General features: G+C 41.4%; 1 protein-coding gene across 2 annotated transcripts in view; it reads left to right on the top strand.

Annotated features, from left to right (window-relative positions):
- SRL (sarcalumenin) overlaps positions 1 to 17,982 on the top strand; it is a 71,241-nt gene extending 53,259 nt beyond the window's left edge. For both annotated transcript variants that reach the window (XM_072603350.1, XM_072603342.1), the window contains 5 exons: positions 718 to 816; positions 2,220 to 2,315; positions 9,254 to 9,370; positions 10,704 to 10,937; positions 12,780 to 17,982. In XM_072603350.1, coding sequence (XP_072459451.1) covers positions 718 to 816; positions 2,220 to 2,315; positions 9,254 to 9,370; positions 10,704 to 10,937; positions 12,780 to 13,591 — 1,358 coding nt within the window. In that variant the 3' untranslated portion in view covers positions 13,592 to 17,982. The remainder of the gene's footprint in view (positions 1 to 717; positions 817 to 2,219; positions 2,316 to 9,253; positions 9,371 to 10,703; positions 10,938 to 12,779) is intronic.
- The last annotated feature ends 4,214 nt before the right edge of the window (positions 17,983 to 22,196 follow it).

Here is a 22,196-nt window from a genome sequence, read left to right as displayed (position 1 = left end):
AATCCAGTTCTTACCTTTACTTACCCAGTCATAAAGTCCACAGGTCAAATTCTCTCAATGAAAACATAATTGAGGTGTTGTAGAGGGAATTCCTACTTCAGGTAAGGTTCATAGATGACTCTTTGGAGATTTCCATGCTGGGATTCTAGAGTAAGACTCATAGAAAAGAGATCTGATGAGTGTCATCAACTCGGTGCTCAGTGATGTAGAGAATACAAGAGAAGGAGGAGCCAGGACAAATGACCAGGAGCAAAGGTGTCAAAGTCACAGCTCCAGGCTGTGTGCTCCTGAAAAACTCCCTAGTGTAGTCTGAACCAGATTAAAATGTAATTGTAACATAGATGCTGACTTATGGTTTTCTAAGTCAATATGGGCCCTGTAGAGAGTCATTTCTGTTTCTTTTTGAGTTTGACATTAATGCCCTGTAGGACCTTTAATTGTAGTTTAAGGTGTCTTATTTCTGTGCGGAACAGTCAGTCCCTGAGATCAATCCAGACAAGGTGTGGGGAGTTAATAGTCATCTCTGTCCAGCCCACAATGCTGACTGCTTTCAGAATGTTGAGAATGAAGGGGCCCAAGCTGGCCAGAGAGAGGAGCTAAGGCCATAAAAGGAAAAAGAGAGTGGAAGACAAGCTCCCAGAATTTTGGGTCTAGTTCCTGGGGGAGGACTGGTCTCATGCCTGAGACACTAATGCCCTGCTATACTTTTCTTCCCAGAAGAGGCAGAGGATGTGAGTGAAGCACCTATAAGGGATCGTTCTCATATAGAGGAAACCCTGATGCTGAAGGAGGACAAGCCAGCTGATGACTTCTCAGGTAAGGAGGGTAAGGCTGGAATGAGCTTCAAGGAGAGCAAAGAGAGCCCAATAAGGACTACTGGGAAGTACATGTATCACATTTTGATACAAGCAAGTGTGATCTGGGGCCATGTCTATAAATTTTGAGGATATTCACAATAAATAGAAAGATAACTTAATCTGGACCCTGAAGGATGAAGGTCTACTTTAGGGAGACAGGTAGGAGAAGGGCGGGTGTTTCAGGCAGGGGGAACAGCATAAGCAAAGGTGTGTAGTTGGGAATACACATAACACATTTTTGGGGGAGACTTATAAAATTTCTGGGGTGGCATTGAAATCGTCCTCGTACAGGTGGCCTCTGTGACTTGCCCTGACAATTGTTATTCAATAAATCAAGATCTAGGCTTGGAATGTCCAGTGAGTGACTTGGCCCTAGAGTTCTTTTGATCTCCAACAAGATGTCAGCACCAGAAAAACTGTTGGCCTCATGAGAACAGTAGGGAGCAAATGCCTACTGGGTGTAATGTATGCCATTATGGGACTTGAAGTCCAGTAAAGGGATAAGACACAAATATAAATAACCATAATATATACTATGGCATGGTGAGTTCATTAAAAAAGGGCTATGTGATGTCAGAGGGAGAAACTCTTTACTGACCAGAAAGCTGGGTAACCTATTCTAGTGACTTAAATACTGCAGCTGAATTTAATCTGGTCTGCTAAGAAGACAGGAAAAACCTCACAAAGAAAGGATTTCAGCAATGTTCTCCAGGAGCTGATTTCTTAAATTTTTTATGTTAAATAATTTCTCTACTGAAATCTGTCTTTGGAATCTCACTGTGGTGTAAGAGATAGAAAGAAGTAAGATGGGATTCCCATTTACTAGAGGAGCTTCTTTGGGGGGTAGAATCCCTGTAAATTAAACCGCTCTGTTCTTCAGAAGGCCTGGACTGAAGGATGCCCATCCCACAAAGAGGTGCCGGGTAGGTAGGACCTTCAGTCAAGTCGGGTCTTTGCCAATGGAGCCTTTAATCTGGAAGTCAGGGATTGTAACACATTTCTGAAAGGAACTTTAAAAATAGATCTGGGAGGCTTGAGGTTTGGTCTAAAGGCAGAGGGACGGAGTAAATGACTTTCTAGATTGAAAAATTATGATTCTTTGTGTGGCAGTATGGTTACTAGATGGGAATTTACATCAATGGGATGAGGAATAGAACAACCAAAGAGCTCCCCCTACCCTCCATCTGTGCAAATGACATAGTGTTAATAGTTATAGGAGAGGCTCCCTGGGAAACTGTGGCTGTTGGCAAGGTAGTTAGAATGTGGTCACCCAGAGGATTGGGGTGTTGACTAACTGGTATATTAAAGCAGGTTGGAGCCTATCTGGCTTAATTCTTTTCCTTCCTCTTCCTTGGCCCCTAGGGGTGATGCAGCGGTTGAGAAAGATTTACCACTCTTCCATCAAACCTCTGGAGCAATCCTATAAGTACAATGAACTGAGGCAGCATGAGATTACAGGTAAGACTGATCATATGAAAGGTGCTGGGGCAAGGGCCCTAGAAAACCTAAGGCTCATGGGGTAATCAGGAAACCTTAGCCTGATCTCCTAACCTTCCTTTGGCATCAGGCACAAGCACCAGATTTCTGCTAAGAGAGCTGGGTCCAGGGGAGCTCCTTAGGAAGTCCCACCCAGAAGTGAAGACCCAGAGATGTAAGGCCAGAAGTTCTACTTCATTAATCACCCAGGTTGCTAACCCTTAAACCTTAAAGACCAGTTCCCTTTTCACTCTATATATCGTGGGCCTGATTTCATGAGATGGCTATAGGGGCAGAAATTTACTTTTTACCTTTTCTTTTTTCTTTCTCCTTAATCCCTTCACCCCAGTTCATCTTTCTTTGGGGCAGGTTGATCTGCTTGCACTGGGGATAACTCTTGATTGGCTTCTGATTCTAAGTGTCTGTATCAGTAGCAACATTAGTCAGAGTCCAGGGAAGAAGAGATCAGGGACCCCTTGATTGGATGAGGATTCACTTTTTGGACTTTACTTTCCCCTTTCTGGTCTCTAGCATTCCGCTGGCATGTTTCTACTGCTAACAGTATCTCTTCCAGGCTTTACCCCCTGCTCCAGGTCTCTAGTGTTTGATGTTGGCTCTCATGCCCTCTGGTGTAAAAAAGCTGAAACAACAATTTCCCTTGCCCAAATTTCTTTCTCCCATAAATAATTCTAATTATAGTCTATCTCAGAAAATCCAGCACAGTTCATGTTTCCTCAGTTTCACTGGGCTGTGTCTAAAAACAGAAGGGCTTTCTTTGTGTGAGAACTACCCTGGGGTTGAGAGGGACTTATAGAATCTCTCCTCTAAAAGCAGATTCTTTCTTCCGCCCAGCAGAGACAGATACTCCTTAGAAGAGCCCAATAGATCAATCAACCCCTACTTATTGAGAAGTTATTATATGCTTAGCGCTGTCTACAAGGAAACAGAAGACACAGACTGAACCTTTAGCTTTGCTATTGCTCTTCTATCATTTTCAGTCATGTCCAACTCTTTGTGACCCCACTTGGGGTTTTCTTGGTAAAGATACTGGAGTAGTTTGCCATTTTCTTCTCCAGCTCATTTTACAGATAAGGAAACTGGGGTAAACAGGGTTAAGTGACTTGCCCAGGGTCACATAGTTAGTAAATGTCTAAGTCAGATTTGAATTCAGGAAGATCAGTCTTCCTACCTCCAGGCCTGGCACTCCATCCACTGTGCCACCTTAGCTTTGCTACATAGATTTCAACTAATATCTCATTATATATACAACTCTATCAACAAATTTTTGTGAGCACCTGCTATCTACTATATTCAGAGTAGGAGAGGGAAGAAAGTGAGATGGGATTCCCCTTAACTATAAGGCAGAAGCCCTTATGTTAAACTGTACCACTACTGAGAAGCCCTGGACTGAATGGTCCCCATTCTATAAAAGGGTCTTGGGAGGGCAGGAGCTCTGGATAGTCTGGGTCCCTTCAGTGTAGCTCTTAATCAAGAAGTCAGGGCTGAAACTTGCTGCTGAGGGGCCTTTTAAAAACAAATCTGGAAGGCTTTCAAGAAGGTTTTTCTGTCTTGCACTATGTGTTACTGATTCTTAGTGCAGTAGAATTATGGGATCATGGCATCACAGGATCCTAGATCTCGAGCTGAAAGGGACCTCAGAGACCATCTAGTCCCACTCACTGATTTGATAGATGAGGAAACTGAGGCTTAGAGAGGCTATGGGAATTGCCTGCCAAGGTCACACAGGTAGTAAGTGGTAGAGGTACAGCTTGAACCCAGGTTCTCCGACTCTCTAAGGCCAGTGTTCTTTTGTAGGATTTCAGAAAAAGAAGAGATCAGTAAGGATTGAAGTAGAAAGTCAAGTACTTTATGTTCTGAAGATCAAAAGTTCAATCATAGGATTCTGCGTTAAAAGGAAATCTTGGAGGTCATCTAGTCTAACCCCTTTCATTTTATGGAGGGGAAAGCCGAGGCTAGGCTGAGGCAGGACTTTCTGTGAGGAGGACTTCTTTGATTCCTAGATTTACACAGGAGCTTCCATTCCCCGGGTAACAAATGTTCAGCAATGTATTGAAGTTTTTGTCTCCTTCATTCCTTTAATAGAGCAGTTATTCTTCATAAAGAGGCAGCTAGGTGGTGCAGCGGATAGAGCGCCAGTGCAGGAGTCAGGAGGACCTGAGTTAAAACCGCACCTCAGACACTTGACACTCACTAGCTGTGTGACTTTGGGCAAGTCGCTTAACCCTCATCCTGGGTCATCTCCAGTCACCCTGAAGAATATCTGGTCGCTGGATTCAGATGGCTCTGGAGAAGTGAGGCTGGTGACCTGCATGGCCCTCCCTCACTCAAAACAAAGTCAAGTGCAAGTCATGTCATCATTTCTCTGATGGCACGGTCTTCTTTGGCAACGAAGGACGAACATACACCCTGTTCTTCATAAGTAAGCTAGGCTGAGGATCTGCCATATTGTATCAGCCCCAGGGTCCATCCAGTTGGGTTTTCTGTTTCTGTCAGGGACACTAAATGATATTCAGGAGAGATTGTTATCTTTTTCCATGATAATAGTCTTGAAGGTTAATTAAGGACATAATAGTTCATATTTCTAAAGCATCTCCCATTTTGTAAAGTTCTTTCCTCATGACAGCCCTGTGAGGCACAATATTATCATTATCCTCATTAACAGATGAAGAAACTGAGAATCTAGGTATTACATAATTTGCTTAAGGTCACATTCCTAGTGAGTTGAAGAGTTGGGACTCACATCTCAAATCTTCACATCTTGGGATCAGATTTTCTGACTTCGCCAGTGCTATTTCTATCCGTGTTGCCTCATTAGAATTCCTTAATAAAGGGCTGTGAACTTATTTCAATGCATCTGTGATCTTACCAACATGGGTGCTTTTTCCAAGGGTACAGTTTGTAACATATTCATAACCTCTCATTTTGGTGATTCTTTTCCATGTTTTCTTTTTATGTATTTATTTATTTATTTTCAGTGTTCCATAATCACTACCATACAACCTAGATTTTTTCTTTCCCTCTCTCCCCCTCCCTCCCCCTCCCTCCCCCCTCCCTTCCCAAGAAGGTATACAGTTTTATATAGGTTCTATACATACATTCCTATTAAATACATTTTCATTATAGTCATATTGTATAGAAGAATTAAAATGAATGGAAGAAATCATATAACAAACCAAAATGTAATACAAAAGAAAATGATCTGCTACATTCTGCAATTGAATTCCAAAGTTCTTTCTCTGGGTATGGAAGGCATTTTGCCTTAAAAGATCATTGGAAATTTTTTTAAGTCCTTGCATTGCAATGAAGTTCCAAGTCTACCAGAAGAAACTCTCACACACTGTGGTCGCTGCTGTGCACAAAGTTCTCCTGGTTCTGCTCCTTTCGCTCAACATTAGATCATATAAGTCTTTCCAGGCCTCTCTGAAGTCTTCCTGTTCATTATTTCTTATAGCACAATAGTATTCCATTGCATTCACTTACCATAATTTATTTAGCCATTCCCCAATTGATGGGCATCCCCTTGATTTCCAGTTTTTGGCCACCACAAAGAATGCTGCTATAAATATTTTTGTGTATGTGGGATCCTTTCGCATTTTTATGATCTCTTTGGGATATAGTCCTAGAAGCGGTATTTCTGGGTCAAAGGGTATGCACATTTTTGTAGCCCTTTGGGCATAGTTCCAAATTGCTCTCTAGAATGGTTGGATCAGCTCACAGCTCCACCAACAATGAATTAGTGTTCCAACTCTCCCACATCTTCTTCAACATTTGTCATCTTCCTGTTCTGTTCTGTTAGCCAATCTGATAGGTATGATATGGTACCTCAGAGTTGTTTTGATTTACATCTTTCTAATCAATAGTGATTTAGAGCATTTTTTCCTATGACTATAGATGTCTTTAATTTCTTCCTCTGAAAACTACCTGTTCATATCCTTTGACCCCATTTATCAATTGGGGAATGACTTGTATTCTTGTACATTTGACTCAGTTCTCTATATATTTTAGAAATGAGACCTTTATTACAGACACTAGTTGCAAAAATTCTTTCCCAGTTTTCTGCTTCCCTCCTAATCTTGGTTGCATTGGATTTGTTTGTGCAAAAACTTTTCAGTTTAATGTAATCAAAATTATCCACTCATGTTTTCTTATAGGAGATCTAACCAATGTGTTGGAGGTCTTCCTCTCTTCCTCCTCTTCTTCTTCTTCTCCTTCTTCTTCTTCTTCTCCTACCATTATGGCACTCAGGCTGTCTGTTATCACTCATTCTTACTACATAACTCATTCATCTCCTTTTCCAATGATACCTTTCCTGAATAACACCCCTAGATTATCATTGGAAATCTGCAGCAGCCTATTTACATATATCACCCATCCTTCCATTCCTTTTTGGGTTTAAAGTTTTTATTCTTTGGAGATTGTGATCTTCCAAGATTTCATAGGAGAACAGATGCATTAAGCAGTATACACATCTTCGGGTTTTGGATGTTTTTGTTAGAGAGCAGCTTAAGATCTCTGAAAGCACTATGCAGTTTCTCAGATTCATTCATTTGCTCCTTTTCTCCTTTTCAGTTATAGATTTAAGTTCATTTACAGCATATATTCTAGACATATGTATAGTACAGGTTGTAGACATGCTGTCCTTCCTTTTGTATTTCCTTAACAAGGTGTGAACTCTCCTTGTCTTGGATCCTGGGTATTCTATGGATCAGAGAAAGCATACCCTGAGATTATCTATATTGGAGACAACAGGTTTTTGATAACATTGAAAAATTTTTTCTTTTAAAAGTTTTCTTTTTTATTTTCATGAATCTGATAAACATTAAAAGTACACATTTTCATATACAAGGAAGAATAAAAATAGGACAAACTGATAAATCTCTATCATATACAGCTTAGGTTTTTAAAAAGTACATATGAAATTTAAAACAGTAGTTATAACATTATCCCCTTATGAACTTCCTTCTGCTTTATTCAGTGTATTTTAAAACATTTCATTGATGTTCTTTCCTTCTTTTTCTGGCATCAGTATCACTATCTATATCACTCCCTATAAGTCCTCCCTTGTAACAGATAAATATAATCAAGTAAAGCAAATCTCTACATTGTCCAAGTCCGAAAATATATGTTTCATTCTGTACCTCTAGTCAGTTACTCTTCTGCCAAGAGGTGGGAAGCATGATTCATCAGTTGTCTGGAGTTGTGCTTGATCACTGCATTGATCATTGAAAATTGATCATTGATCATTCAAAATTGTTTTCCTTTACAATATTGTAATTGTATAAACTGTTCTAGTTCTGCTCACTTCACTCTGAACCAGTTCATATAACTCTCCCCAGGCTTCTCTGAAACTGTTTCTTTTATTATTTCTTACATTTCAATAAGATTTCATTATATTCACATACATCACAATTTACTCAGTCATTCACTAATTGATGGGTACCTACATTGTTTCTGGGTTGTTTTTTTTTTTTTTGCTACAACAAATATTAATACTATAAATATTTTATACATATGAATCCTCTCATTGAAAAATAATTTTATAAACTATATCAAGGAGGTAGAGATACTAAAAGGATGGGGAAACAATTACTGATGAGATTACTACTAAAAAAAATTTAATACCAACTGCCAACCCACAGATCTCCTTTCTCATTTCATGAAGTCTTTATTTATTGCTTCATATATGCATGGAGGACATACTTGAAGAAAATATAAGAAAGGAACGGTCAATCTTTCACAGATGATTCTACTGTTAACATTTTGCTGCCTAGAGAAAAGTCCATTTATCTTTTTCCTTTTGTAATATGATTCAACAAATACTAGGGAGAGCTGCAGGTATCAACCAACTTAACTATTCCTCTGGGTAAGGCTTTCAAAGAGTTGGTTCTTCATTATCCCTCAGCTCTGCTCCTGTATGTGTGGTGCCTTTATCGGCATCTTCTGTCCATGTCTAGGGATGTGAATTTGACTGTACTTGACTGTACTTGCCCTCTTTATTTAGCCAGTTCACGTTTATTCCTTCCATCGCATGTGCCTCATTAATTCATCTCTCCTAAAATCCTTAATTTAAAAAAGAGTTTTATTATGTACCCCAACCCCGTTCCTATACCAAATGGAACCATTCTTTGCAAAAAAGCGAAACAGTAAAGCAAAAATAGACACTGATCCAACTGCCAACGTATGCAACATCCTGTTCCAGCAACACAAACCCGTCTGCCAGAGGAGATAGGTCTGTTTTATGATCTGTCCTCCAGGAAGATCATTAATTTATAGGGCATTTAATGGGATTAGATAAAAGGTAATAAAATTAAAAGCATTACTTGCATATAAGTTAGACTGTACATTCCATCTGGTCCTCTGACCTAGCCCATTCCAAAGGCAGAAACTCTTTAGGAGCTGAAGCCTTTGTCTCCTGTCTCTCTGACCAGGAATGAGATAGCTTGGCAATTTAGTTCTTACGTCTCCCCACTTGGGGATCATGCAAAGGTCATTTGCTCACAAGTAGGGGTACACTGATCCATTCAGGAACATGTGGGGCCTCTGGTATTCCCCCCATTTTGGGTTTCTCCACAGGAGCCCCTTTGTAAGGCAAACAATGTAAGTAGGTGGGGGAGAGGGAGGGTGGTACTTGCTGTGTGCTCTATCACTATTTTTCCCCTCCTTCATTTCTTTTCTCCAGGGATGTGCCTTCATGTTTTGCAATTCTATCAGCTGGGGTGCAATAAGAATCCCTAACTTCACTACGCTATTGTTTCCTTAAATCTAGAATTTTACAACTCAGTTAGCACATCTAGGTGAATTGTTTGTTATAAAAAGATTCTATTTTAAAAGTGTGCTCTTTCTGTGATGAAAAACACTGTTCTTTGTTTACTTTAATTTTTAATTTCTGTTCCTTACAGATGGGGAGATCACTTCCAAACCAATGGTACTTTTTCTGGGGCCATGGAGTGTTGGCAAATCTACCATGATAAATTATCTACTTGGGCTCGAAGACACTCGTTATCAGCTTTACACAGGTAACTGAGGTCTTGTCTTATGATGTGTTTGATAATACTTTGAAAATTTGTATTTTTTTAATTAAAAATTTCTTAAATACCTACTATATACAATAGATTGTGTTAAGTACAAAGGACCACTGGCATGTGTTTAGCATGGTTGAGGCAGAAAAGTTGACTCTGCAAAGGCTATTTGTTTGTATAATCAGCTTGGTTCCTGGAGCACCAAAGGAGTCTGGGTCTATTTGTTGGCCAAGCCAGACATGGCAGCCTTGTAGAGATTCTTAGAAACGACCAGGAAGAAGGAATTCATCTGACCCTTTACCAGTGTTGTTAATGAAAGAAAGCCATGACTAAAGAACCATTGACAACATTACCATTTTGAACTGCCATTCCGATACATAGATATCTGACTTAATGGACCAGTTGGACAGAAGTGTTGTTATTTACCCAGATGGACTTCTGGAAGAAATGCAGCCTGGTATAGCTATGAAGGAGTGATGAATGAAAGGTGGTTTTCCAGGTTTGGTACTTCTTATATGAAAATATATGGTAGGTTGTGAAATACCACAATAGTTATTCAGAGATTCATAAATTTGGTGACCTGATGAACTGATATGCTTTAGTTATTTTTTGATATATGAAATAGTTCATTATGTAAGCTCAAGTGGCCAATGTTGCCATGTTCTGTCAAAAAAACCCAAACTGAGTTTTAGACATTTAACAGATTAATCACCTGAACGGACTCTACCCATAACCACACTGCCATTGAGAGTTATAGATGGTGAACACAAGCAGCAACAATAAAAAAACTTAAATTTTGGGAAATCAAGTCCAGCCCTACAAATGGTGACACTTTCTGTATTTTGACTTCCTGAGCTGTATTCCTTGACCCTGATATCTGCTCTGGCAATCCACCTCCTGAACTCCTGATTCAGACCTTTGGGTCTTGGAGCTCTAAAACTCTCTTTCCACCAACTTCTCCTCTCATTCCCCTCCAGTACTACTCTGGCCTAGCTTTGGGATTTATGTTAACTTTCCTTCCAATTCAGACCCTCCCTCCTTGACTCTAGTCAGGAGTTGCCTTTTCCTTAAGGAGGTCAGTCAGGAAGCTATTGTTAATAGATAAAGTGAGAGGTCAGAGGTCCAGGACCAAGGTGGTGACAAGCAGAATGTGGAAAACAGAAGAAGAGGTGAGCAACAAACATTGTGACAGTAGAAATTACAGGCTAATGACTCATCAAACACAGGAACACTTTTTAATGGCAAATATGACCTCAGAATGCCTCCTGCGGTCACCTCCTTATATGCAAAGTCCACAGCATCTGCCATCACTTCTCTTTCTGTGGCACAGGTGCTGAGCCTACCACTTCAGAGTTCACAGTCCTTATGCACGGCCCTAAGCTGAAAACCATCGAGGGCATCGTCATGGCTGCTGACAGTGCTCGTTCATTCTCACCTCTTGAAAAGTTTGGCCAGAACTTCCTGGAGAAGCTGATTGGCATCGAGGTCCCTCACAAACTTTTGGAGAGGGTCACTTTTGTGGACACACCTGGTATCATTGAAAATCGAAAGCAGCAAGAACGAGGTAATTTGAAGGCAGAGTGTGGGGGGAAAGGGAGAGTGGAATACTACATCAAAGTATCACAGATGTCTAGCAGGAAGGATCTTGAGGGGAGGGTTATCTAGTCCAATTCATTCATTTTACAGATGAGGAAACTGAGACCCTGCCCAAGGTTAGACAAAGGTGGAGTCTTCTCAACTCTAAGACCACTATGTCACACTGTCTGTCTGTGTTATCTGGTGACCTCCTGGCAATTGATGGTCTGGAAGATGATGTATGCCTCATTATCAACCCACACCACAGAGGGAGTGACCCTGCTCTTGTACTCTAGGGCTACATTGGTTCTAAAGCAGTCTATGCCAGGCCTTGGGGGTGCTGATCTGATATAAAGGAAGTCCTAGAGATCCAGTCTGGGGTTAAGTTAGTTTGGATCTGGAATAGTAACTGAGATGTCAGGTTTCTAAGGGTCTTGGATTGAAGCAAACCATAGTTCCCTGTCTAAGTGCATTTATAGAATCATAGATTTAGAGATGGAAGGGACCTTAGATGTTATCTGGTATAACCCTTTCTTTTTATAGATGAGGAAGCTGAGACCAAGAGAATATAGCTAGAAAATGTTAGAAGCAGGATTTGAACTTAAGTCTTCCTAAGTCCAAGGCCAGCACTCTATCCACTATTCATGTGGCCTTCTCAACTTGGCCTTTGTCCAACCAGGGACTGGAATTGAAGGGATTACTCAAGATGAGATACTCTACTTCTTTCTTAACCCTTTTTTCTTTCCAACGTATTTGCCTTGGTACAAATGCTTGTGTATACTCCCAGAACTTAACTGATCTCTAGGTGGTGCAGTGGATAGAGCACCAGTGCAGGAGTCAGGAAGACCTGAGTTCAAATCTCACCTCAGACACTTGACACTCACTAACTGTGTGACCTTGGGCAAGTCACCCAATTGCCTCATCCTGAGTCATCTCCACTTATCCTGGTGAATATCTGGTCACTGGATTCAGAGGACTCTGGAGGAGAAGTGAGGCTGGTGACCTGCACAGCCCTCCCTCACTCAAAGCAAAGTCAAGTGCAAGTCATGTCATTATTTCTCTGATGGCATGGTCTTCTTCCACAATGAAAGATGAACACACACACACACACACACACACACACACACACACACACACACACACACACACAACTGACCTCCAGAGTGGAGCCAGGGATCAGAAGACAGGGCAAGGCTAGACTGGTGGCATGTTAGTTCACTGTAGTGCCACCACAAGCAGGGATTACAGGCAGATGTAAAATGAATTCCTGAATCTGGTACTGGTGGGAATAAGTGATTAGGTGATGCACTTCGCACTAGTGGGTGTAACAGATGATGTAAGGAAGCTGGCATTGTACAGGTGAGAGGACAAAGCCATCTCCTTTTAGGTCTCCTTTTTCAGGTCCCCAGCTCCTACCTCCCATATCAAAGTCATTGCCCATGCTCCCTCCACTCTACTGCACATTCAGAGGTCAGAAAAATCTTTGCTTAAAAGTAATATTCACCTCCCAATAAATCCATTTAATTTGTCAACCTAGAGCCTGGAGGGATAGCTTAATGAAGCTTTGTACACCCTTGATTCAGGATGACTATTGGAGACTTAGATATTTGGTCAAAGTTGGAAGAGATTCTTCTGGGCTTCACCCACTATAGGGCAAAGGTTAATGGTACCAAAGAAGGAGCTAGAGATGTGCACTTAGCTTGTTGTAAGACTGTTTAGAAGTCTAAAGGATGCTAAATACTCTCATTTCTACAGATCACCATAATGGGGACGTTCAAGGTGCTGAGGAGAATGCTATTTTAATCTCACCTTTTGCTTCTTTCTTCCAAAGGTTACCCATTTAATGATGTGTGCCAGTGGTTCATTGACAGAGCTGATCTCATCTTTGTTGTCTTTGACCCAACCAAACTAGATGTGGGTCTGGAGCTGGAGATGCTCTTTCGCCAACTGAAAGGCCGTGAATCCCAAATAAGAATAATCCTGAACAAAGCTGACAATCTGGCCACCCAGATGCTCATGCGGGTTTATGGTGCCCTCTTTTGGAGCTTGGCGCCTCTTATTAATGTTACAGAACCCCCAAGAGTTTATGTCAGCTCCTTTTGGCCCCAAGACTACAAGCCTGACACCCACCAGGAACTATTCCTCAAAGAAGAAATCTCCCTTTTGGAAGATCTGAACCAGGTGATTGAGAACAGGATGGAGAATAAGATTGCCTTCATCCGTCAGCATGCCATCCGAGTACGCATTCATGCTCTCTTGGTTGACCGCTATTTGCAAACCTATAAGGACAAAATGACCTTCTTTAGCGATGGAGAGTTGGTCTTCAAGGACATTGTGGAGGATCCAGATAAGTTCTACATCTTCAAGACCATTCTGGCAAAGACCAATGTCAGCAAGTTTGACCTCCCCAATCGTGAGGCCTATAAGGACTTCTTTGGCATCAATCCTATCTCCAGTTTCAAGCTTCTCTCTCAGCAGTGCTCCTACATGGGAGGATGCTTTCTGGAGAAGATTGAACGGGCCATCACCCATGAGCTTCCCAATCTCTTGGGAAGCATTGGGTTGGGGAAGAATCCAGGTGCTCTCAACTGCGACAAAACAGGGTGTGGTGAAACCCCAAAGAACCGCTATAGGAAACCTTAATGCTGTGGAGTTTAACTGGTTCTTGTGTTTCTATTGGTGAATGAGCTTGTGTCTTATGTGTATGAGAAGCCCCGGTTTATTAACCCTTTGAGCCAAACTGGCAAGAGCTATTGTACAATGGAGGGCTTGGAGTTAATGGAGGCCAATTGTGGGGGAATGTGCAAGGGCCTAGTAAAGAGAATGGAAACTGTGAATTATAGACCTTTTTGTATTTGCTGTTTTAATTAGGAGGCCCCATTTTCCCTATGAGCAAAAGCAGAAAAATATAAAGTAGGGTATAGTTGCTTTCCCTTGGCACTGACTTGGAGGGTCACAGGACAGTTTGCATATACTGAAAAAAAAGTTGGGATTAAAATGTAATAGAAGCAATTAAGACTCCTTTTCCAGAAAAACTGGGGAGAGTGAGGATAGGGGCTAGAGAAGAGGATCCATGACCAGAAACCTTCCCCCCAAGCCAACTCCAGGACTTGACTTGTAGCTCAGATTCTGGTTTCATTTTTCTCTTTCCTGAACTTTTCATCATCAGTCTTAAAATTCAGTGGGAATATCATCCTTTTTCTGGTATGGGGAAGTATAGACAGCTGACCAACTTTTGGGTTGGCTGTGGGCAGGAGGAGGACATTCAGGGTCTGACCCCTTAGGGAATTTGAATACAAGGATTGATTACATATTCAAACTCAACTCCAGAATCTGTTATCTTTCTCCTTTGGGCCCTTCATTCACAGATTCTTTGGGCACCTCATGAGGGAATAGGAGTTCCCCAAGATAGTTGACGATTAGATCATCCCTTCCTCAGGGACAAACTGCTTCTCAATAGAGCCCACTGCCCAGGCCCACTGTGAAACCTACTTTTTCTAACATGCTAAAGGAGAGAATAGGAATTCAGTGTATGCAAGTAGTTTGCTTCATGCCATTCTTGGACTACCAGTCAGGCAAGGGCATGAGTAGAGCTCAGAGGGTTAATAGGTTTGCAGTGTGTCCTTGTCTGTTGCATGTTTTGGAAGAGACAGCTAACTGAGGCCCATAGGCCTCCAAGAGAATGGCAGGGGTCATGTTCCTTCTCCATTAAGGACTTTTCTTTGGGATTATCTCTTGTAAGTTTTGGAGGAGGCAAACTCCATGCTCTATCTGTGGGGGCTGTTGGGGGAAGAGCGATGTCTTCTGTGTGGTAGTTTCTCTGTCTTTCTTTTGTCCTGTCCTCCACACCCCCAATGTACCAACATCCCAAATTAGGAATGATTTCCTTTGGCTTAGAAAGCACTCAAAGTCAGAACCAACACCAGCTCTTCATTCATCTCAATAGCAGCTTCATGCTGATGTCCAGTTACAGCCAGCATATGACAGTGCACATGGGAAAGCCATGGGCTATGGATAGAAATGTGTGTATAAATCACTGTGTGCATGTGTGTGTGATGATGGACATAATCATATAGTAGAGGATGTATAGACAGACATTTTTGTTGAGAAAATACTACCTGGTTGATTGGCCCCAAAGACATCAAAGGGCTGAGGTAGAGAGGAGGGCCAGCTCTCAGAGCAGAAGAAAGGAGCCCTTAGGTAAGATAATATTTTAGGGTGGTAAGAGATGCATGGAAATGCTGGGGACCTGTCATGTGGACCATCCTGCAAAAACAATGGGCCAGCCCTGATACTGGGGCAGATAATGGGGTTTTCCCTGCCTCCAAGCCAGAGTTCACCTACACCAGAGGGAAGAGGAAGGGAAAAAAGGTACCCTGGGCCAGAAAGGGAAGGCAGAGAAGGTGAGACAATGGACGCAATGTGGTATAGTAGCTCTGGAGCCAGATAAACTGGATTTAAAACCTACTTCAGATGCTGACCACCTGTGTAACCTTGAGCAAGTTGATTTAACTTCCCTGGGTCTCAGCTTCTTTAGCTGGAAAATTAGAGTGTTGAAGTGGATGGCCTCTGAGGTCCCTTTTAGCTCTAGATCTGTGATCTGAGAGAACAGACAAAGTGGTCTGGTTGGAAGAACAGCCACTGTGGTAGTGGCCCATTCTCAAAGGGGTATCTCAGTAGTGTCTATTGCTTTTGGCTTTTCCAGGGCTGGGGTGTGGGTATGGGCATAGTGATGTGGAAAGGAGGTTGAAACTATTCCAAAGAAAATAATAAATTTCTGAAGTCCCTAGGAACTTGGTTCTACACAATTCCCCAGAAGCCATCTGGTCTACCCACGTGGAGGCGATAGTCTTAGGGTTGGAATTGATGGCAAGAGCTAAGAGACAATGGGAGAAGGGCAGGGGAAATGCCTGGTAGAGGGCAGACCAGAAAGGAAGTTGTTGCTCAGCCCAGAATGGATACAACCAGCTAAGAAAAGCAGACAGGCCAACATCTAGAGCCATCTAGAGGGCCTGCTATGAAAAGACAAATAGTGGTTCAGAACAAAGAGGAAGTTTGGAGTTTGCCCTAGATTTTCTTCTCATACGTCTTTATTCTTACCTCCTTCTTCCTCAATGAACCCTTTCCTTTCTAGCTTATGGTCACAGGAAACTTCCCAGTGTAATAGTTTTACTCACTTTTGAAGCTGAGGCAACAAAGAAAAATGGTAAAACTGGCTAGGCCCTGTCGGAGATGTGCATGTTACTGTTGCTCCCCCCCCCCCCCTTTTTTTTTTTTTGGTAGAATAAAGCTAATAATAAATTCCTACACTATTTATACTTCTAAGGGCTACATGATCAATGTATTTTTATGTCTTTCTCCCTGTCCCACCTCCTGCCTTTTATTTTTCCTTAATTCCATTTTTTTCCTGTTCTTTTTCTCCTTCATTCTCTGTTTGTATTCTATCCCTCTCCAATCAGGCCATTTAATCAGTCACTGCGTATTTATGGAGTACTTATTGGATACCTGGTATTCTGCTAGGCCCTAGGGAGTGGGAGGAGGCTGGGCTTTAAGCAAAATTTAGGTGATGGAATAGAGAGAAATCCATAAGTACCTCCTCCTGATACCCAGCTTCTATCCAAATCTTGCCTTTTTGCAATGCTCATTCAATTCAATTCCATATAACACATATTTATTAAGCATAAGGCGCATCTTCCTCCCTATCACATGGGTTGTTGGTGGGACACAGAATCACATAGTTCTTAGATCATCTACAGAAATTTATCTGTTTTATTTGATTTATGATATTTGTCTAAAGACCAGCTAGTTGACATGCTCCTAGAGTAAGTGAACCAAATGGAAGAGTAAGAGGGAGGCCTCCAGTTCACTGAGTGAATCCTTGGGGGGGGGGGATTTATAGAAAGTCAATGACAGGAACTGTACAGAGGGGAAGGGGTAGAGAGGCGGGGATTTGCAACCTCCATGCTTCACATAGATGAAATGTATGGGAGACTTAGCTAGATGCTGTTCTGCTGGGTGCTTAGCACCTTGTATCTTCTGACCACAGGCTAGAGGGGCTATTAATTTCATTTTGAAAAAGGTGGTCTGGTTTGTTTATTCCTGGGTGCTTGGGGGGAAACATCAGTGAATAGGCCCAGTTCTCAGCAGAACTGTAAATTCAGCAGTTTGTATTTAGGAAATTTCCCTGCCTTCTGCCTCCTCTCCTTCCCCCCAATTCCACTTTCTCCCCACTTGTTTCCACCTTATCAGTTGCCTACTCTGTATGACAATTCTCTTGGCCCTGTTTTCTGCTAGTTAATTCTTATTAGAGTGTTAGCTGATATTTTTTAGGTGTTCTACTTCCTTGGGACATTTGCTTTCTAGTAGCTTGAAAAAGCCTTCCAGACCAAAAGGAGTTAATTTTTAATGGTGGAATTTTGGGCACTGTGACAGGTTGGGGAAGAGAATTCCAGGAAGAGAACCTGCCCCAAATACCTCAAATCGTACCCACTAGGCAGTCACCCACTCTTCCTCTACCTAAGGTAAGCCCTTCTAGTGGTATCTGTGTGCAGCTGAGTTACAAGTTCCTGCCTATGGTGGTAACCTGAAAAAACATCATTTCCCATTGACTGCCTCAGGAGGTAACTATCCTAAGCCATACTATGAAGAGTCCGGCTTCACTAGTGTATTTGACTGGTGATGCACAGTCCTAAATTCCTTTGTCAGTGGTGTTTGGGGAAGAATCCCATTTTGCTTCACCCCAAGAGAGACACTCAGAAAGCTGTAGAGGAAAGAGCATTGGATTTGAGGTCAAAGGACCTGAGTTCAAATCTTGATCCTGCAACTTGCTCTTTGTGTAACCTTGGTTAAGTCACTTTACCTCTAGGGGACTCAGTTTCTTCATCTATAAAATGAGGGGGGAGGATTAGATAGTCTCTAAGATCCTTTTCAGCTTTAAATCCTATGATCCATAATGGACTGGGTTAAAGTCATAGCATTTTACAGATATTGTGTATGACAGCCACTTAAATAAAATTACTTATTTGGCAAACCCACTTGTGTTATGTGTCTGTCTTTCCAGAAAGCAGGACCAGCATATAAAAAATGCATGTGACATATGTGATAATCTTCAGGGCTATTAGGAAGCTCTCTCCTTCCCTCCCACCTCTTCTGACCAGATACCTTACCTGAAAGAAGCTAAGAGTGTTGAAGTGACATGCCTGAGGTCATACCCCAATTTAGGGGAAGAACTGGGATGATGACCCAGGTTTCCTAATTTCCAGGTAAAAGTTCATTCCATCACACAAACTATGTCTGGTTCAGCCTACAGTATCATTCTACTAGGTTGTGTCCATAATCTTTTTTTTAAAGGCAAATCCTCTTTAGGAAGGGAATTTTAGACCCTTTCCTGATATTATGTTTTGATAGGAAAAGAATAGGAAAACACTAAAGCCATGTGGCAGAAGGCCAGTTAAGTGAGACTAGAACAGAAAAAGAATATCAGGAACTACAGATAACTTTCTCAGAGTTTCCCAGTTGTCCTTGATGCTGCAGGTGAGCAGGCCACATCCAAATTGCTATAATTCAGGAAGGAGGGAAAATTGTATTTTGGTGGATTTTTCTGATTCTTGTAGGAGCCGTACTCTGGGCCTGGAGGAGGAGAGCAAATAGTCTGATAACATAATTGCAACTGCTTTTCATTTAGTGATTTAAAACTTGCAAAATGCTCTACCTACCTTGTATTATCTGACCCTCACAACGTCTCTGTGTATGTCATGGCACTAGGGACTTTATTGTCTCCATTTCACATTTGAAAAAACTAAGGCATAACACAGTTGGTGATTTGCCCATGACCACACAGCTGGTAAGTATCCAAGGCAGGAAATAACCCCGGGGATCTCAGCAAGACCCACCCATATCCACAATGCCACATTGCCTTCATTCATTGGCTATTTGCTCAGGGAATGCATCAGTTTGAATTTCATGCCACCCTTTCCAGTTTTGCTTTTCCCACATGCCTAGGAATGATTCTCAAACTATCTTGGCAGAGTTAATACCCAAGCTTTTGACTTACTCCATTTCTTTCTACCCTAGTCTACCAACTAAAAAGTCTTCCCATATGGGGAGACAGAAGATACACTGGATGAGATACTAGGGAGCCCTGGATTTGGCATGTGAGGATCTCTGCTGAATTTTGTCTGTATTACTTACTAGCCGTGAGACGTTGGACACACTTACGCTCCCTGGGTCTCAATGTCTTTGGTCCTTCTCAACTCCAAAATCCTATGAACGATGAAGTTGGTGTTAATTTTATTAACTATCATAAGTTGTGCCAGACTTTACCATTGTGTGAATACCTACAGTCTCATGATCAACATGAGCAACTGCTCACTTCCCTCCGACTCATCCTTCTTAGACCAAGCTAGGAAACTTGGAACAACCTTCAGCATAATCCTCCTTTCTTTAAATAACAAATAAAGAAGCTGGAAAATACATTCTCTGAAGTGGAAAAACCAAAATCTGATTGAATTCTGTTCTTAGCCAGAGAAAGTGCCAGGCAGGCATAGCTAGGGGTATCTGTAGGGTTGATATAATATATGCACGTGCATGCATTATGAGTGAATACGTAGGTGCTAGTGTACATAGGTAGAAGTGGTGTGTGTGTGTGCTTCTGTATTAGTGAGGAATTGGTATATGTGAGGTATGTGTAGGAGGGCCAGGCAGTATGTAGCTATTTTTGTGGTGTTTGGGAGAATTGATGTATTTATGGGATTAGGGGAAGGGAAAATGTGCATGAGGATATGATACCATTTTGGTGGGGGTAGGTGTGCCAAGGCCCGAGCCTTCATTCAGGAAATATTTGTCAATAGTTTGGGAATGAGACTAATCCTGCCAAGGTAAAGACCATAAAAAATCCTGATCTTGTGAGGATATTTTGGTTATTTTTCAGTTGTGTCCAACTCCTCATGACCCTGTTTGGGGTTTTCTTGGCAGAGATACTGGAGTGGTTTGCCATTTCCTTCTCTAGCACTTTTTCCAGATGAGGAACTGAGGCAAATACTTATCCAGGGTCACAAAGTGTCTGAAGATGAACCTTCCTGACCCCAGACCTGGTACTCTATCTACTGTACCACCTAGCTGAGTACATTTTATTTAAACATAAATCTGTCAATAAGCAAATATTTGTTTAGGGATGTGCCCCTGGGGGGTAGGGCTGGTAATATATATTTAAAAAAGATCTTTAGATAGCAATTAAAAGGCCTAGAGTAAACAAAATATATAAGTGAAAAAAATGTTGAGAAGGTGCAGAGAAGGTTGGAGTGGAAACAGGTTCTTTTGAGAATTTCCTCCTGCCCCCAGATTTTGGAAAGATGGAAACCTTTTGGAATTTTGCTTACCATGATGAATAAAATACTTAAAATACAACATTTATATACTGCTATCTGGCTTTTACTCTCCACAAAAGATTTCTAAAATCTATTCCTCTGGGAAGAATTGTATGTAAAACCACCTACAGTACTTTTGCTGCACCTTGCACCCTTAAAGTAGGAATTTGCTTCAGCCCAGGCAAAACTTCAGCTCTCAAAAATCCACGAAAATAGCGAAATAAAATGATAAAGGAAGTAAAAGTTTCTTTTGGTGACAATTCAGAAAGCAGGGTGTACGATGATACACAGTCCTTTGTGACAAAAGGTCTATTTAATAGGTTGGGGTGGTGGTAGCTGGAGGGTATATGTGAATATTCAAGCCCTCAGAGTAGTAGGCACCACCCCAGAAGTTCCTTCCCCTAGGCCCCAGAGTTTGACTTTTCACAGTATCGCTGAACCCCAACTCAAGACACTGAGCCTTCCTCAATCTTGTTCTCCAGTCCTACTTGACTTTCTCAATCAACGGATGCCTCAGTTCCAGCTGCTAGTTATCCTCCTCCTTTGTCATCCTCAGTTACATTTACCCAGGTGCTCTAGCACCAGCAACCGTGTTCTTTCATTTTTTCTTTCTCTCCCATATATTTGAGACTCCCAAGGGTAAGATTTTTAGTCTCTTGTAAAGAATGGGAAAAGAAGGTAGATACATTCAGAAATAGTACATCACAGAATAAGGTAATTAAAGGGTTTTTCTCCCCGAAAAGAAGAATATCTAGCCCCATACTGGATGGTACCTACATATTCTAGCTATTATGCTTAGCTACAGTTCCCTGGGCATTGGTTGGTTTACGAAGCTTCCCATTTCTGGAGCACCATGCCACAGTGGTGCCTCACCACTTCACCCTGGCCCCAGCAGAGAATGGCCCCTTGGGTTCCAGAAGTTTCTCATTCTGACTTGGAATGTATCCATGTGGGCAAGCTCTGAATTGAGTTTATTTGTTGATACAAGAGAATGACAAGTAAATGCAAATTAATAGACTATGTTACCAGAAACAAAAAAATCAGAGGCACCAGGAGAGGTGATATATTAAACATACTGAATGAAAAGCACATTTTTTGATTTGGCCAATATAGGAATTTGTTTTGCATGACTATGCATACTTGCTGCAAGAAGTTTTCTTTGGGGTGGTGGTGTCACGGAGCAGGTGTCAGAGGGATAGTTTGGGGAGTCAGATTCTTCTTAATTAAAAAAAATTGATTAAAAAGAGGGAAGACATCCCCATTTCAACAGTGCCTGAAGACCCCTCCGAGGTTCTTCCCTTTTCTGCCTTTCTGCCCCCATCTCCTTGTCTCAAAATGTTCTCTGTATCATCTGCTTGGTACAGTGGAGATCTTAACTTTGTTTTTACCATCGTGTTAAAGACTTTTTCTTTTTTTCTTTTTTGTTTTTGCTCATTGCATAAACTCCCAGGAACCCAGCTGTATTCAATTCCTTCAAGTCCATCTGTGGCTTCATTTATAACAAAAGTTGAGAACGTTTGGGAAGAAATTCAATTAGTAAACTTGGGATTATTGTCTAAATAAACTGTACTTTCACATTGAATACATAAGCATGATCATTTTATGAGCAAACCAAGTTATTTATGCAACATAATCCAACAAATATTTATTAGGCAGATATTATTTGCAAAGCATGATGCCAGTTCTTGGTAATACAATGAAAAGAAAAACCCTCAAGGGCTCATAATCCAATGAGAAGGATAAGTTGGCAACAAATTATATATTTATATGTATGTAAGTATGCATACAAAGTAGAATGTGATAAAAGCAAAGGAGATTTAGACAAAGTATTATAAGAAAATTTGAGAAGGAGATATCACCTTTTTCTGGGGCCATCTAGGTAA

Source organism: Notamacropus eugenii, chromosome 1, assembly GCF_028372415.1.
Source record: "Notamacropus eugenii isolate mMacEug1 chromosome 1, mMacEug1.pri_v2, whole genome shotgun sequence".
Taxonomy (NCBI): Eukaryota; Metazoa; Chordata; class Mammalia; order Diprotodontia; family Macropodidae; genus Notamacropus; species Notamacropus eugenii.
This window is presented reverse-complemented; position numbering and strand designations above follow the sequence as displayed.